The 17,682-nt window shown below is 35.3% G+C and overlaps 2 protein-coding genes across 2 annotated transcripts; both read right to left on the reverse strand.

The window, feature by feature from the left end:
* Window positions 1-5,851: 5,851 nt before the first annotated feature.
* On the reverse strand, window positions 5,852-9,986 carry LOC144445141 (gamma-aminobutyric acid receptor subunit beta-1-like). The gene is made up of 5 exons (XM_078134703.1): window positions 9,869-9,986; window positions 8,755-8,901; window positions 7,375-7,604; window positions 6,802-6,924; window positions 5,852-6,261 (listed from the first exon to the last, which is right to left on the reverse strand). The coding sequence occupies exons 1-5, from the start codon at window positions 9,972-9,974 to the stop codon at window positions 5,974-5,976; spliced, it is 894 nt and encodes a 297-aa protein (XP_077990829.1). The 5' UTR covers window positions 9,975-9,986; the 3' UTR covers window positions 5,852-5,973.
* Window positions 9,987-10,419: 433 nt separating this feature from the next.
* On the reverse strand, window positions 10,420-14,897 carry LOC144444900 (gamma-aminobutyric acid receptor subunit beta-like). Its single transcript, XM_078134451.1, has 5 exons — window positions 14,781-14,897; window positions 14,051-14,133; window positions 13,592-13,659; window positions 10,754-10,977; window positions 10,420-10,426 (listed from the first exon to the last, which is right to left on the reverse strand). The coding sequence occupies exons 1-5, from the start codon at window positions 14,855-14,857 to the stop codon at window positions 10,420-10,422; spliced, it is 459 nt and encodes a 152-aa protein (XP_077990577.1). The 5' UTR covers window positions 14,858-14,897.
* Between the last annotated feature and the right edge of the window lie 2,785 nt (window positions 14,898-17,682).

Here is a 17,682-nt window from a genome sequence, read left to right on the forward strand (position 1 = left end):
TGACATATCAGCCTTAGGGTTTACTATCAATACCTAGCAACAGTATCCTAGGAACCATATATACAACAACAAATGCCAATTGCAAACACAATTACTGTATTTCCGTCTGGGCAGGACAATTGCAAGGCACACGAATGAACAAAAACTATCGTAGCAGCCAATACCAATTCAATAGTGATTAACTGACGTGCAAAAACTCACCAAGTATACAAAAGTAAACAAACAAAATGAATGAATTCATGTTAATTTACAGCATGTACAATAATATTTAAATTATAACTAGCGTATATATTTGAACAAATCAAAAGCATTTAAATACAGAGAAGATATGTCCGTTGGGGGCGTGGGTTTTAATATGGATTAAAACTGCACTTGTTGTAATGGGAGTATTATTACAATCATTATTTTAAATAAGATTTGATATTGCTTGTAGCTTACTATTGATTCAGACAGGTTGAACATAGAAGTTCCAGTTAAAGCATGTTTGAATACATGTTAGCTACCATATTGTCCCCACTAAGCTTACTCTACCTCACCTCGGGTATTTACAGTTGACACAACTTTTAGTTATTGTTAGCAATCTTTTTCTCCAAACTTTGTAATCAGGAGATTTGTTCACATATTTATTGTTATGACTATCTTCTTCAAGTTAATGCCATAACAGTCACACTGGAGTCCTTCTAAAATTTCTTGAGAGTACAAGTCAAGTGTGCCTTGTAGTTCGGAGTCCACTGTAAAATAATTTGAAGCGATCGCTTAGCTACACAAGCTGCATAAAGTCAAATACAGTCAGAGTAAACACCATCCACTTCACCACAACTTACCAGCTTCAGATCCAAGCATCGGATGAACACCAGGGATGAACACCGACAAGGTAAAAGTTCCCGAATGAATTGGCCGAAAACGAAAGCAGATCTTGACGAAAACTAATGGTTTTGTACTCTTACAAACCCTGTCGCCTGATGCGACTCATTTTATCTGAGCTACATTAACCTTTATGGAACATTAATCTACATTACTCTTTAAAGAACTCAGAAAATTTAACAGATTTATAGAATGTACTGGTAATCTCAACAATACATCAAAAAGGGCAAAACAGTCACTAGTATTTTATAATCTATTAATTCGTCCTAATGAGGAAGGAGGCGTATAGAATTATGTATAATTATGAATATATGTGAGGGGAAGGGTAGTGTGTGTGTATGTGTAGGACAGTATGACTTAGTAGATAGTACTAAAGGGATCGTTGTCTTTATTTTTATAGTTGATAGCTTTGTATTTTTAGCTGATTTTATGACTGAATAAAGGACTATACATTGTTATATCACATGCTATGAAGTTATTAACCCTCCTACCTCTCCGTCCTGCTTATCATCTCTTCATTCGTGTCGCCGTGTATGTCAATTACGTTAAAAAGCACGAGTCTTAAGGCGAGTGTCACATGTCATTTTGCGGAAACAGGCAGCTATACGTCGAATTCGAACGAAGAGGTGATATCGGGTAATAACGATTTATCATACGCCTATTCCCAGGAATTCGAGATAGATTACAAAGTGTAAAGAGAGCAGAAAGTGTTATTCGGTGGGCTACGTGCGTCACGTGACTATGTGCTATTATCAGGATGCATTCACATTTAGCAGCATGGTGTTAACCGTTTTTTAAAAGATCATCAACTTTCGTCAGATATCGGTGAAACTTTCCATACTTATTTTGAAATACAGCTTAGAGCTTGGTAATAGATTAAGTTCTATCAGAGTTTCATAAAATGAAATATTTTAATATGTCAAAGAAACTCCTGATCGACCTCGGTAGGAATTTAGTGTACAGTTCCTTGTAAGCTTACAGGGAGTGGGTGACTTACAGTCGCATCGGTGCCGTTGCGATATACACGTACCCTACCTGTAGAGTGTGGTTATACATTGTTAATATATTGTACGAGCGTAAATAAACATAGTATCATTTGAGTATGTTTTTTTTCGCCACACTTTCCTTGTTTTGAAGATGTCGCAGTTTTGTTGTCATACTCGATAGCATCGACGGCGAAGATTGGTCACCATTTACTTTGTTTATGTTCGAAGTCTTGTCCAATTAGAAAGGTGTTTTCTGGTGACGTTTTAACTAGAATATCATGAAGTTTAGCAACCCATATCAGACGTGTTATTTCGCCTTAAACATCATCAAGAACGATTGATCTAGGCATAGCTAAATGATAAACTATCACATGACAGCTTGTATCATATCGTGGTTTCTTTCCCTATAGTGTCTTATGTTATCAATGGTTATGTTTTTGTTTAAAACTTACAATTATGATTTATCAAATATGACAGAACGTGAACATATGACGAGTATAGTCCAAGTGAAGACAAGGGAGCTCAGTCCCGTCAATATGTGTCAGTTTAGAATGTAGTTTTTACTGCAGAGGTAAATGTTACAGTAGCTAATGGGATAAGCGTCGAAATAAACACATATTGTGGCCAGGTACAGTACCTGACGTGTTATGACTACCGAGTGCGCCATCAAGTGTCCAACATTTCCCAGGTTTGCGCGTACAAACGTTGGGATACCCAATGTATATATTTTTTAATTTATAAATATATATATCATCCAGACCTTGTCTGTAATCACTACAATATGGATATATTTCTGGGAAATTATTTCCATAGTATTTATGTTAATGATGCAGGGGTAAATAGGAGAACTAACGATTAGGAGCTTTACAGTACAGGGTTGTTCGGCTAAAGAGTCTGTCAATGACAACTCATATCATATGTCTTGAGGTTTTTGTAAGTATGGCAGGCATAAAGCGTCCTGTTAAAATGGAAAACGAACCATATAAAGTAACTTTCATCGATTCTGCATTTACGACCTCTCTTACATAGAGTTAAGTTATGAAAATTTGCAACACTGGATTAGAAAAGGCCTGGTGTACAATAGTCCAGGACTTATGGGCAAAGCTGGCCTACATTTTGTTGGTACTATCACAAGTGGTGTACGGCTCCTAAATATTGCCAAGCACATGTTGAACAGTCGTAAAGATTATATCCCGTTGTTTACCATTTGGCTACTAACACCTAGATATTTAGCTAGCTCTCAAGAACACCATAAATGACTCTAATACATTAACGATCTATTGCAACATATCATAGAAAATAATTGCCAAAACATATTCTGTATAAGTCAAATACCTCCTTACCAAATAATGTAGATTGCCAAACCCTTTGACAAAGTCCGTATCGATGCATAATGATACGTTAGATTCTCGACTTTATAATATGAGACTTGAAATTAACAAGAAACTACCAAAAACACATATTTAATGACCTAACGTTATAATGTTTGGATCTCTGTACCGCTTAATTATAGTTATTTATTTATTCTGTGATGTATTAGTTTTCTTTCTGATACCTTTATATATAAACATCTGTAAAATGTATTTTAGAGAAACTAAACAGATAATTGTTATTGCAGTTGTCTAGTGACTAGTTGAGCATGAATTTGGCACGACCAGACTTTGACTTTAAAGTACTTTGAATGGATGAATGGCGCCACCTAGAGTCCTTGAATTCAAAGTATCACCTTTACAAACACTCGGTGTATGTGTAATTCTCATTTTAACAGAGTAACATTTCACAACTTATACACTCTTGATTCATCTTCTGAAACGTGAATTTTATTATACTTCTATAAATAATTCCAAAGCATATGGAAAGAAATACATTACATTAACATTATACAATGTGAGACATCCATAAAACAATTCATGGTTCTTAATAGTTTATTAGAAATAGCTATTTAAACTGACTTTTGAATATTTAACCCTGTATTAAATGCAATCCACATAATGGTCTGTTTACAGTGTATAGAGTAGCAAAATAAAAGTACATTGTATTGACCTGCTGAAAGGCGTCAGTGGGATTACTGTCGTGTCTAATACACCATACTGCATTGCTTGTTTGGTTGTTTGGTTGGTTTGTTGGTTGGTTGGTTGGTTGGTTGGTTGGTGGATGGGTGGATGGGTCGATTGGTGGGTGGGTTGGTTGGTTGGTTGGTTGGTTGATTGGTTGGTTGGTTATTGGTTGGTTGGTTGGTTGGTTGGTTGGTTGGTTGGTTGGTTGGTCAATGATTGTTGGTTGCTTGGTTGGTTGCTTGGTTGGCTGGTTACTTGGCTGACTGGCTGGCTGGCTTGCTGGCTGATTATTTGGCTGGTTGGTTGGTTGGTTGGTTGGTTAGTTGGTCGGTCGGTTTGACTGGCCATGGCTATTTGGCCGGTTGGTTGGTAGGTTGATTGTGGCTGCTTAGATTGAGTGAGTGATGACTGCAGTGAATTGATAGATTATTGGATTGATGGATGGATTAGTATATATGATAAATCAATTAATACAAAGTCGATTTATCAACTAATCGATCGATCTGTGGATGGCTTGATCTATTGGATAACAATATACATAAATGTCATGTTTATAGTTTAAAATGCACTTCTAAAATTAATCTCACGACAAAATTGATTGATTGACTTAACAATTAATAAATTATTGTGACAATTATGTGACATCACTATGGAATAGGTTCAACAAATCCTGTTGACGAATTCAACTGATGTAAATGTCTTATGTTTGAGAAAAAACACCTTGTTGATTTGTAATGTAGACCACATATTCATTAATAATAACATGATTTGACACGAATATGAAATTTCATTTTTTTAAAACAAAAGAACAACCATTTACAATGATATTGATACTGTTCAAAATTACATTAATAACAAATTTCAATTTATTTCACATCTATTTCAAACTATACCTTCGCTAAAAGTATGCACACTTTTGCAGTAACGTGGAGTATTGGAGGATTAACACAAATTTTATATTCTTAACAAAGTGTAGCTCTCTCTCTATCTCTCTCGCTCTCTCCCTCCCTCCCTCCCTCCCTCCCTCCCCCCCTCCCTCCCTCCCTCCCCCCCCTCTCTCTCTCTCTCTCTCTCTCTCTCTCTCTCTCTCTCTCTCTCTCTCTCTCTCTCTCTCTCTCTCTCTCTCTCTCTCTCTCTCTCTCTCTCTCGTTCTGTAATCTGAAAACCACAAATATTAGCAACTTATCAGTTTGTGAATGTTTGATCTCATATAGTAAAATGTTCAGCTATACGATATGTAGTCATATATAAACTGTGATATACTTAGTTTATGAAGTCTCGTCTTAATAGCATTTACACATTGCGATACAGTGCGTAGTACATTCTGACTTACGACATCCAAATTAACGCGTGTCCCTAAATCTATACAAGTCATAAACGCTGTATTATCAACAATATGGAAACTTCGTTCTTGAATTCACAAATGAACTACTATCTACGAGAATCTTAACACACATATATATCAACACTTGAAGGACTTCAAAATAGTACCTGACATTTTGCATTTGACATTTGTTGATAGATATTTTCTCTCATGTATGCTAAAAAAATGTTAAACGATATTTTACATATAAAATAGTATAAAGTGTGTTCAATGTCGACATTCTGTCAACACTTCATATCTTCCAATAGTGATTTCCGCGGGCGTCTATAGAGAACCGCTAGACCCGGCATCCAAATCGCCTGCTTCAGCACTCAAGATATGTCTACTGTTAATACATGTAATAATTAAAATAGTAAGAAGAAAATTTATATAGTGGCTAAAATCCACAGAGACAGTGATCAGTTTAAAATACAAAACACTCATAAAAAGTACAAAAACTGAAAACCATATCTAAAAGAAGGCAAAAATAAAAAGATGCATTTTCAGCATACGTTTAAAAACATTAAAATTATTACAATGACTGATTTGGAGAGGGAGAGCATTCCATAAAACTGGTTAGGCAATACTGAAAGGCCTGTCACCATGTGTTTTTGTCATGGCTGTAAAGGTACTAAGTTTAAAATGGTCAGCAGAACGTAGACTACGCCCTAGACATAGATCCGTTTTTCCCGATTGAATAAATTTATAAATGATAGTAATATGACCAGTAGACTAATACAAATAGAACAAATGCTGACAAGTAAACAACTCGACTTATTTTGTCAATCTCTTCACTCAACCACCTGTAATAATTCTCCTCCTGGGTTATTTTCCTTTCCCGTACGTTTTTCATCCATGCCATTTTTATTGAACCTGTAGCACAGCCGACCAGGTGTTCCCTGTTGTCGAGTTCTTGCTCTTTGCGCTTTTTAACTTTCTGTATATCACCGATTGAAAACACCGCTGGGCGTTTTGACTTCTCATCAACCGTCTGTCATTGTCAAAGTAGAAAGGCAATGCTTTTAGGAACACATACATACATACATACATACATACATACATACATACATACATACATGCATGCATGCATGCATGCATGCATGCATGCATACATACATACATACATACATACATACATACATACATACATACATACATACATACATACATACATGTTCGTCTAGAGCATACGACTGCTAGGCAGATTAAGTCTCGCACAAAGGATATATTTTGAAATGTATACAAGACTGTACGAAGTAGGTCAATCTCCGATATAATAATTGTTAGACTGTATCAGTTTTCATACACTTTACACACATGATATAGACAGACGGAAATACAGACCTATAGACAGACAGACAAACATAAATGCATGTATGTATGCACGCATCCACCCATCCATCCATCAATATCTACCTACCTACCTATCTATCTACCTACCTAGTACATGCATACATGTACACACACATACACACACACATACATACATACATTCATACATACATACATACATACATACATGTTGTATTACCATTTTGTTTTCTTGCTGTCTTGCATACAGTTCACCTTTCAGATAGAAGTAATATACGAACGCGAATTCAGCGAGTACGAAGAAAACCAACAGCTCCAAGAAAATATACCATATGTCGATTGCCTGGAAAGATATAGACACTGATTCAGACATACAAAACAAATTGTGTTAATCCTGTTTTTTCGTAATTCTACTCATTTTGACATTTTGTTGACACATATATGTCATATAGGATGGTTTTTGTCTCGAATGTAAAATTTTCACCGAACATCCTGGTGTTTTTAATAGATAATTCGGTAAGAAGTTTACGTCATCAGTTTCTATAAAAGGTGTCTTTTAACCGGAATGAAAGGACACATTTTATTCAAAAAAGGGCAGACTGTTACTTATTGGAATTACAGTGAGGAGACATGACTGGATTTTGATGAATCACAGTGCTGAATTACTGCCAGGCATTTCTGGAACACTCGTGATACTTGAATGTATGGTTTGCGTTACACAACGTGTATGTTATAGGTCGGTATACCAATAGTGACAGAGAGATCCCATACTGTACACATAGGAAATACTTACCGTTACGTAAGTTACTTTCGGAATTTCACCTCTGACAAGGGCACTCTTTGTTATCAAAGTAAGCATACACGTTATTCCCATTGTAACCCTGGCTGGTGGTGACGTCGGTGGCATCCACAAAGTGAATGATGCAAGGACAGCCAGGCAACCACTTGGTATAAATGAATCCAATACATGAAATGCAATCTCACGTTCAAGGTCAAACGTCGCATTGAGAAAGTCCACCTCTCCTTCAATGAAATTATTGGTTTAGATAAATTAAAATATAATCCAAATTATATTGAGTGTTTTAGATTAAAATATACTCATTTTTTGTAAAATGATCGTTTTACTAGATAAATTAAAATATACACATTTGTAAATGATATTTAGAAGAACAATTCCGCAATTTTACCTTTCAATAATATATGATAATCACAGAAATATATTTTCAGATATCATTTCCGCTAGTTATCAGTAACAATAACTTTAATAAAAACTTTCTTGCAGGTTTTATTTATGTCCTGAATTTCAGCTTAAGAGTTGTCCAAAATGGCAAGTGTAAGAAAACAATACGGTGTTGGTTGGTTGGTTGGTTGGTTGTTTGGTTGGTTGGTTCGTTGGTTAGTTAGTTAGTTAGTTGGTCGGTTGGTTGGTTGGTTGGTTGGTTGGTTGGAAAGAAATGAGACTATGTATAGTAACACTTATATGGAATGCTATGCCATTATTTTTTACGGAGATTGATTGTACTAGGGTAGTTTACTCCCCAGTTTCCTTTCAGGAACGAGCAGAATTTAGGGGGGGGGGTTGCTGAGGAGAAAATACTTTGAACACAAACAAATTCGGATGTCTCCCTCCCACAGTAAGAATTTTTTGGAAAATGAGGACATGTAGGACCCATTTTGAGGCGTAAAATTTCAAACCATACACATTTTTGGAAGCCATAGTATACTTGAATAGTGTCGTCAATACTATTTAGGAGTTACAAAAACAAACAAATTCTCTGGCAGTCACCATCAGAATATTGACGATCAGCGAAACTACTAGCATGTCTACTCGCTGATTCCATAACTCCGCTACGGCCGTTCTTTATCATAAATTACCACACGTCTTCATGTAGACTCTTGTTTTCCATAATGACTTATTTGAATAATTAAACGGTCTGATGTAATGCAATCATTCCCCATTGCGACCAATCAGCTGTTGAGATTTTTGCAGTAATGGGTTGAATTGCTAGTAAGACAATCTCACTAGACAACGATCGTAGCGGAGTAATATATGTTCAGTAGGTAATCAGGCTGTGAAATCTAAAAGTACAGAACCTTTCACTGTAGTTGATATTGTATTTGTTAACTTCCCATACGAGTATTGAGTTGCTGTAAATGAGATTAGACTACGTACCAATATCATAGAATGCCTGTTGTCTTGAACCTGTTAACCAATCTTTCAGATCAAACTGAGGCAGATCAACTTGGGGATCAATAACTATAGGGGCATACCCATTTTGTGTATACCAGCTGAGTTTCACTTCTTCTCTGTTGTATCCGTCTACATTTGGGAGATTATAATGATATAAGTAAATATAGTGAATGGGCACATCAAGGGGTCACATACTACATGTATAAGTAAATATAGTGAATGGGCACATCAAGGGGTCACATACTATAAGTAAATATAGTGAATGGGCACATCAAGGGGTCACATACTACGTCAAACAGACATATCAATACTATATTTTAACTAAGTTTTGGTGTTTTACTAAGTCAACGTGAACTCTCAGCTGTCATGAATTAATACTTAGAACAAATGTTTGTATTTCGCGAATAGTATTCGTCTAAGATGACCATACTGAAAGTTATTAAAAGATCGCCGATGTCAAATAATGAGACAGGTGGAAGAACAATGACGTGATCACATTGTTTAGCTAGTTTTCATATTTGTAAATATCATTTGCTTTGAATTAAGGCAACAACAACTCTTCCGTTTTATTCATTTATGGTGCTGATTATTTTATCACCCTATCATTTGAGTATTGTATATTTTGTGTTTATAAAAAAATTAATGTTGAAATAAATTATGGATTCGTGCTTTGGAAGCGAGCGGCTGAGGCAAGGAGCTTCGATCTGCTCCCTGGCTAGCTACTTCTAAAAGGATCCTAGTTAAAACATGAACATTTAGTCTGAGCTAATTCTCCTTTCAAGTCCAAGTCGATCCAGTGTACGGAGTGGAGACAATCTGATTAAAATCAGATTGGGAGTGGAGAGAGAGTAACATTTATGGAAAAGAGTCACGTTAACATTAGAGGTCTCCCCTCTATTTGTAAGAATATAACATAATTGCTATTCATGCAAATAGCAGCTCGGGAGAAAAACGTAACATCACAATTATATGAATGTTGACAGTTGGGCGATGTTGTCAACGTCTGCACCATATCTGTCCGTGCCCTTACCGCTTATCTTCTTAGCATACACAACAACGTAATTAGCATCTTATAATCTTAGAAATAGTGTCTTACATGTTCCTAACTCAAAGCCACACACTTGTTCATCAAACGGGTAATGTCGCAGGTCCATATTACAAGTTGCAGTCATCGTCAAACTATAAATGAATTGTAAGTACATGTTAAGTTACAATCGCAGCATGGTCTGTGAGGGAAGGATTGAATATTAATATGCCGTCCTGTCGGGGTCATGACCGTGGCCGGACTGTGCGGGTCCGTCTAATCACTGAATATCCATAATTTCCAAAACAGGCGGTCATGTCATATATATATCCTGTTGGACGCGTCGCCGTCCACAAACCACAACGTTACCGAGTGGCAGAACATTTAAAATCCCTAACCACGTCACGAACGAAGCGCGTTGGAAACTCTTTGCTGGCCGCAAATTAATACATCTCCCAGAAAATTATATCTTTCTCGTACGCACATCAATGGATTTGTGACTAGCATATTGAAATTGCGCCCTCTATACGCAAACTGCTTGCTTCAGCAGAGAAATTGTTACTTTTAACATAGTAGATACATATTAATAGAATATTTTTTTAAAGGGATAAAAAACGTAATATTTAAAAACTAAAACAATACAATGAGAAAGATGGCAATAAATACAAAAGAAATCGTAAAAAAAAATAGAAAACAAGAGGCCACAAACAATACAATATTGTACAATTAATGGTCTAAATCGCAAATATAGCAAATATATTCACATATTCTTGTTGACCTGATAGGCTTGCCATATACATGAAAGAACTCAATGTTATATTATGTCATTTTAAGATGGTATAAGAGTGGCTCATTCAACAAATGATTTAATGTACCTAAATAGAGAGCTAGGAAATAAGAAAGGAGAAACACAAATATTTCAAAATCATATCAACATTAAACAATAATTTATCTGACCGTATGCTGTGCAAAAGACGTCCATTGGGTGAGATATAAAGAACAGAGTTTTCCCTTGGAGAACTATGAATAATCTCTTTATCACAGGAGTTCGCCACATAGATATGTGGAATCCAAAACGCTGAAGTGAATACAGTAGGGTCAACTGTTATGGTTGTGGTTAAGTTATGCTCTAGTCGAGGATCCGTCCAAAATTGTTGAATATAAGAAGTCATCGTATAGCTCTGTAAGTGCAATGATAACGTAGAATGATTTGAATAGTATCTTAAGTTAAAATTTGTTTCAATACAGAGCGAAGCATACAGTATGTTGTCCATTAAAAACTGTCCTTGGTATACCATTTATCATTTAACTCATTTACTTGAGTATTGTATGTATTATTAAACATCAACCAAAAGACGTCACTTGTCCACTCCTATAGTTATAAACGAATAATGTATATGTCTTGAACGTTAATATTGAAATTTTTCAAGTTTCTGCCATGGAAAAGTCGACGAAAAAAAATCATCTTTGAATCATTCCACAATTTGTTAAATTTATTATATGGCTGAACTTTGAAAAATAATTCATGTTCAGCACTGTAGTCAAGTAAACTCTGTTCATAATAGACAGCTTCGACTATAAACAGTATTTGCGATTGTTCATTAACATTAATCTTGACAATGGTCTCGTATATAACTTATCAATCAATCAATGCAATGTGTAAAGGGTTTCTTTCAGAATTCACTAAGCTAAATATTTCAGTTGATTGACAGAAATATATCATATTCTTTTGATAATAAATGAGTAGACTTTTACAGATATATATCGGTAAATCAATTTCAGCTAGTAATGAAAACCACGGCTGTAGCATATAGCGGCATTCTGAATGCCTCCCGTAAGGGAATCACTAATTATGCAAATTAAACATATGGTTAATGCATTCCTGCCAAAATTAGCGTCAAAATCCTATTATTCTTTTCCAAATTTGCATGCACTCTACATGTAAATACGTTACAAATGTAAATACATGTACATGAACACATCAGTGTCATTCTCCCGCACACCGTATACAAGTACATAGTTTGCACTTCCAAAATGAAAACATTTATATCCAACAATACTCTATACAGTGATTTAATTTCATCTTTCTAGACTTTCTCGATTTTCTATGGTAATCACTCTCTAAAAATATGTGCGCCGAGAACGAACTCCGGATGAATCTATGCTAGGGCGGTTTTTAGAGTACAGAGTACATAAAACTACACTATGATACAATACCGCAATCCACAAACTATTAGTTCCACGACATGAAGCATGGACGACAGCGTGAAATTTCAATTTGACAGAGACACAGTTGTAAAAGTTTGATACAAATGTTGTGACGTGACCCCCGACGAAGCTTCCAAGAGCATGTAGTGAACTGTAAATTCACGTAATGCGTTCGATCCCTAACGAAGCTCAAAAACAAGTTTCAGTTTTAGTAAGAATGAGATGGTGAGGTGGCAGTATGAATTTATGTACGTGAAGTTTTCAGCATAGACTACTGTCTATGGGAAGCCGTTCAGGCCAAAAGTATTTTATTATTTTTGAAAAAAAAGTTGAAAAATTAAAAAAATAAAATAAAATAACTTTAACAAAAAATATATTTTGACTTTCAATTATATATAATCCTTTAAAAAACGAAAAATAAAACAATATTCTCAAATAAATGAAAACTTATTTCAATTAAAATAATGTAACCATGGAATAAAAGTACATAAACGGTTAAAATGAGTTTGTAAGTACGAAAAATATAAAATACTATAGCTAAAATAAAAAAAATACTTTTGGCCTGAACGGCTTCCCATAACTGTCCCCCGATGTGGTCTATTTAATCATCGCTTCGCCCGTGAGGGAAGATGCTTCGCCAGAATGGGCCGTTCTATCGATGGAAACCCTTTCGAAATTGTAACAACGTTTGTTAATAAATAAACAATCACGTAGATAAGTAATGATAATATCACGTCGTTACTAAACTACCAAAGACATGCTCTCCATGTCAGGAAATGGTCATAGGGCACATGAAACTGTTGAAGTATGCATTCTTAAGATATAGCCAAATTACCAATTAATTGAACCAGCTGTTTTTTAAAGAAAATTATGACACAGACAGACAGACAGACAGACAGACAGACAGACAGACAGACAGACAGACAGACAGACAGACAGACAGACAGACAGACAGACAGACAGACAGACAGACAGACAGACACACACATACATACATACATACATACATACATACATACATACATACATACATACATACATACATACACAGACGGACATATGACAGACACACAGACAGACATCTCCCTTTTAATACCCCCCGTACCCTTACGGGAGGTAAAAATGAGCGCAATTATTCTGTATCATTATTGTTAGACTAACGTTGCCTCCCTCCACACAAACAGACAAACATACGCATACACACACAAATACATGCATAAACACAAACACACAAACAAACAAACAAACAAATAAATAAATATATATATATATATATATATATATATATATATATATATATATATATATAAACAATCAAACAAACACAATCTCGCGCACACACAGTATAAAATGCATATACACAAACTCTGAAACAAAAAGGGCGCTCACTCCCAAAAATATATAGAGGAATACGAGACAGACAGACAGACAGACAGTCAGACAGACAGACAGACAGACAGACAGACAGACAGACAGACAGACAGACAGACAGACAGACAGACAGACAGACAGACAGACAGACAGACAGACCAAGACCATCCACCCTAGGGAGAGGTTACATGAATTAAATCTGATATAAAAACATACCATGTCAACTTCCGAAACTCCTCTTATGCTTAAAATCAGCATATGAACTTGAAGATCGACAGCTTTTCCTGTAATAAAATATAATAAACAATTATTGTTTATTTGGGGTCTTGTATGTAACCTAGCAATGAAATATCTAAGTAGCTACCTGTGAAAAAACTAAGTCTGTTGGTTTGGTTTGGTTGCTCTAGAGCTCATGCAGACCTCTGTTGGGCTAGACAATTGCAGCAAATGACTTTTTGCCCATTTTAGGGTGTTGGTGACAACAATTGTAGATGTTCTAATATAAAACTTGCTGTTTAAAATATTAAATTTCAGACCGACAGGCAGGCAGGCATGCCTGTCTGTCTGTCAAAAACATAAATTGGGACATGTCACGTAGCCCAAGCAAAATGTTACTCCACAACAACAACCAAATTCATTTAACAACAGCATATATAGGTAGCCTGTATAACTTACCATCAACATACGCTCTCACTTTTTTATCATGGTTCTTAATCAACGCTTCTAAAACGCTTCCTTTGTCGGTCGTTCCACCAATGCTATTGGAGTACAAAATAAGTCATATTAGTTGCAATTTTGGAGGCAAAACTGATAAAACTGATAGATCGGTTCTATTATAAGTGGCATACGTTTGCTTCGAATACGTGTTTTTTTATCCACAATCAGGATATGCACATGTTACGGGTTTTGTAACACCCCTCGCACTAATAAAGCGTTTGGTTCAAAATTCAACTTTCATGTATACAGTTTACATGGTTTTTGTTCTCTAGTATGAGGGTATAGCTCATGACTGAGTTACTGGTGTTTCAACTTATCGCACAACAGTAGAAAAGCTTAAAGGTTCATGGTTACATAGACGAATTATGAATATCGTGGTGATATATAGATCATTAAGGAAATGAATCTTATTGTTGTTGTCTCGGAGTAACGTTTTGCTTGAGTTACGTGACATGTCCAAATTTTTGTTTTGATGAACTACAAAACTATAGGAAAAAACAGACAAAGGACATGCAATAAATAAACTAGATGCAAGCGGTGTTGTAATAGAAATGTTTCTTCATAAAGTGTATTAGGTGAGAACACATTTCAACATTCTTTTTAAGTAACACATACGTCTACGTAAAACTATAATTTCACATTTGCAAACGTGGGCAAGAGTCCAAGCATGAATATGACCAATACTTACCATGGTAAAACCATAATGTGATACAATATGGCGTAAAACTGTAAAATGAAAGACACTCCTCTGATCATTGCTGCCATTTTAACAAATTCCTCTAAAAGGAACCTAGAGTCTGAAGACTGTCTTGTTCTCTGCAAAAGCCAACCTGCCTCTTTGACAGCTAGGTATATGAGTGACGAGGTGAGGGCCAGGTGAATATTAATCCAGATAATGGTATTTTTCTAATGAACACTATGCAAATATAAATGTTTTCATGGCAACGACTGTTCCGCTTCACCAGTGGTCCAGGTCTTTTAGAATTAGTGATCTGACATAATTCAAGATATTTAAGCGTTCTTGTGTTCATTTCGTACAATAATTGCATCGCTTCTTCTATACATTATGTTGAATGTATTAACTCTCCTTTGAAACAAAAAAATATCAAGCAATCAATAACAACCAAATATACAAAAACAATACCCCAAATCCCAAGAATATCATTGTTGAGTTGCATTCATATATTATGAAAGGTTATCTTTCAGTTCTTAATTCGTTACTTTTGTGATTACATTTCTGTTTCAAAAAGTTAATTACGATGGAGTGTTTACTTTGACTTGTTACATAAATAATGTATTGTTTTCTTTTACCATTCAACAGATATTGTTTTATATCAATTGCCTCGTCAGATATCATTTCTGTTCGTTTTAGATCGACCTTTATAATGCAGTAATTAAAAACACTAAAATAAAATATTCAATAATATAGAGACAGTGTTCGACAATGTCCCTTCATGACCCATTTCTCCACACATAGTTACATTTACAATAGTCCTTTCACTCATCATAATGAACTTGCCTTCAGACACATAAAATACTGTCAATGGCGCTGTATCACAACTGTAGTTGGCTGTTGCCATAGGCATGGTCTTGTTGCTAAGCATACATTTTTGTTATCTTAATTTGCCCACCCTGTCCCGTTTTCATAATTGCACTATAAACCATTTAGCCGTTGCTACGGGCGTTGTCCTGTTGCTAAGCATATTTACGTACATTTTTCAAATATTTATTCGCTTACCTACCCACCCAGCCCTTGTTGTTATATTAATTTTCAATATGCATAATCTTTTAACTGTTGTTAAAGGCATGGTCATAGTTGCTAGGACCAATTGTGTCAAAATATTTTCAACAATAACTGCAGAATAAAACCTCAAGAAACATCTCCACCAAGTTTAAACCCCATTCACCATTCAGTTTCAAGATATATGTTTTTGACCAAAATTGAGATTTTTAGACCTAATTTGCATACTGTGTATACAGCTTCATCAGCACATCCCCGAACGCATCCCTGCTCAATCTGTAGATTTGGAAGCATAGATTTTTGACCAAAAAGACACATTTTCAGTCCTAATTTGCATATCACAATTGGTATCATAATGTCATTAATAATACTTAATCTAAACACTCCTAAGAATGTTTCCACCAAATTTCACACCGATCCACCAAGTACTTAATAATGAGTTTGAGTTTCTTTTACCAAAAAGACACATTTTATACCTGATTTGCATATCACTGATTGGATCATCATATCATGAACAAGTCTTAAGCTAAACACATTGGGTAAAGGAAACTTCTCTGTGCTATGTATGTGTTATTTTTAGTCGAGAATGTAATCGTGTCTGTCTTTACGTTAAACACATCATGTGCCATGAGTGACACACCAACTTCATTTCCCCTGTGCATATCTCAGTGAAGAGGATCATAAGTTTTCAAATTACGGCTCTTTTCGAAAAAGCTCCCCAAGCTATTTAACGAACCACCAAGATAAGTGAGCCAGATCACAAGGCCTCATCTTCAGATAGACGTCATAAAGATAACACACAAATATCACTTACACAGAATCAATTATGTATTTATTAGTTAATGGTATAAACAGTAACAGCATGGCCACTACTACAAGTACAATAAGCATGACGTATAATTTCTTGTAGTTCAAACAAATACCACGCCAAGCAGCCAACTGAATTAATTCTTTCATGCTGTAATACAATTAGAATATAGTTCGTTGATCCTAAACCAATTTACGTTGTCTACACCTATATAGACATGAAAGAAGTAATTTTGTTGTGAATCAACGGACTATATTCTATTTATGTTAAAGAGCCAATAAGTGTCCAGTATATCTTTTCTTGACACATGTTAGGTAGATCTACTTATTGCCTTTATTAATACTAGTAATACTGGTTGTTTTAATTTTGATGTTAATCAGACAAGCTGATACTACCAAACTAGAAAGACTATTGGACGGCACGATTTTTTATACATCTCACACAACGTTTTTTCTGTGTGTCGAATTAACAAACAAAATACATGGTAATGTGCACACACATGAAATGTTATCAACAAACATCACTGTCGGATTAAACAAGGAATATCCAAACACAAAACTGTTAATTTGTGCTCACAGTGGGATAAAATATAAATTTGCGTTCACGGCGAGGAGGGGAAGGGGGTGAAATATATCACAATTCTATGTGTTTGCTGGCTATCAGTATTTGTATTTTGTTTTATCAAAATTGCAACAAATATTCTTGTGTGAAACGTAAACAATATGGCGAAGCCTGATTCACAGTCTATAGTCACTTAGGATTGACAGCACATACACATTCAGAAATATACAGACACAAAGACATAAAATTAAAGCAAATATATTGTTTCATTCTGATACGGAAGATGCAGTGAGTGAAGAAAAACACCTATAGAGATATTTTCCATAAAGGCCATGTAACATTATCTTACAATTGTTGTTGCAGTTTCATCTGTCAAGCAGGTTAGAACTAATGTATACTCTCCTCAGCTTGATACTGCTGAACATGTGGTTTGTACTGACAGCAATGTAGTCATTTGTGTATGTGTTTTTCCTAATGGTG

The sequence above is a fragment of the Glandiceps talaboti genome, chromosome 13 (genome assembly GCF_964340395.1).
Source record: "Glandiceps talaboti chromosome 13, keGlaTala1.1, whole genome shotgun sequence".
NCBI lineage: Eukaryota > Metazoa > Hemichordata > Enteropneusta > Spengelidae > Glandiceps > Glandiceps talaboti.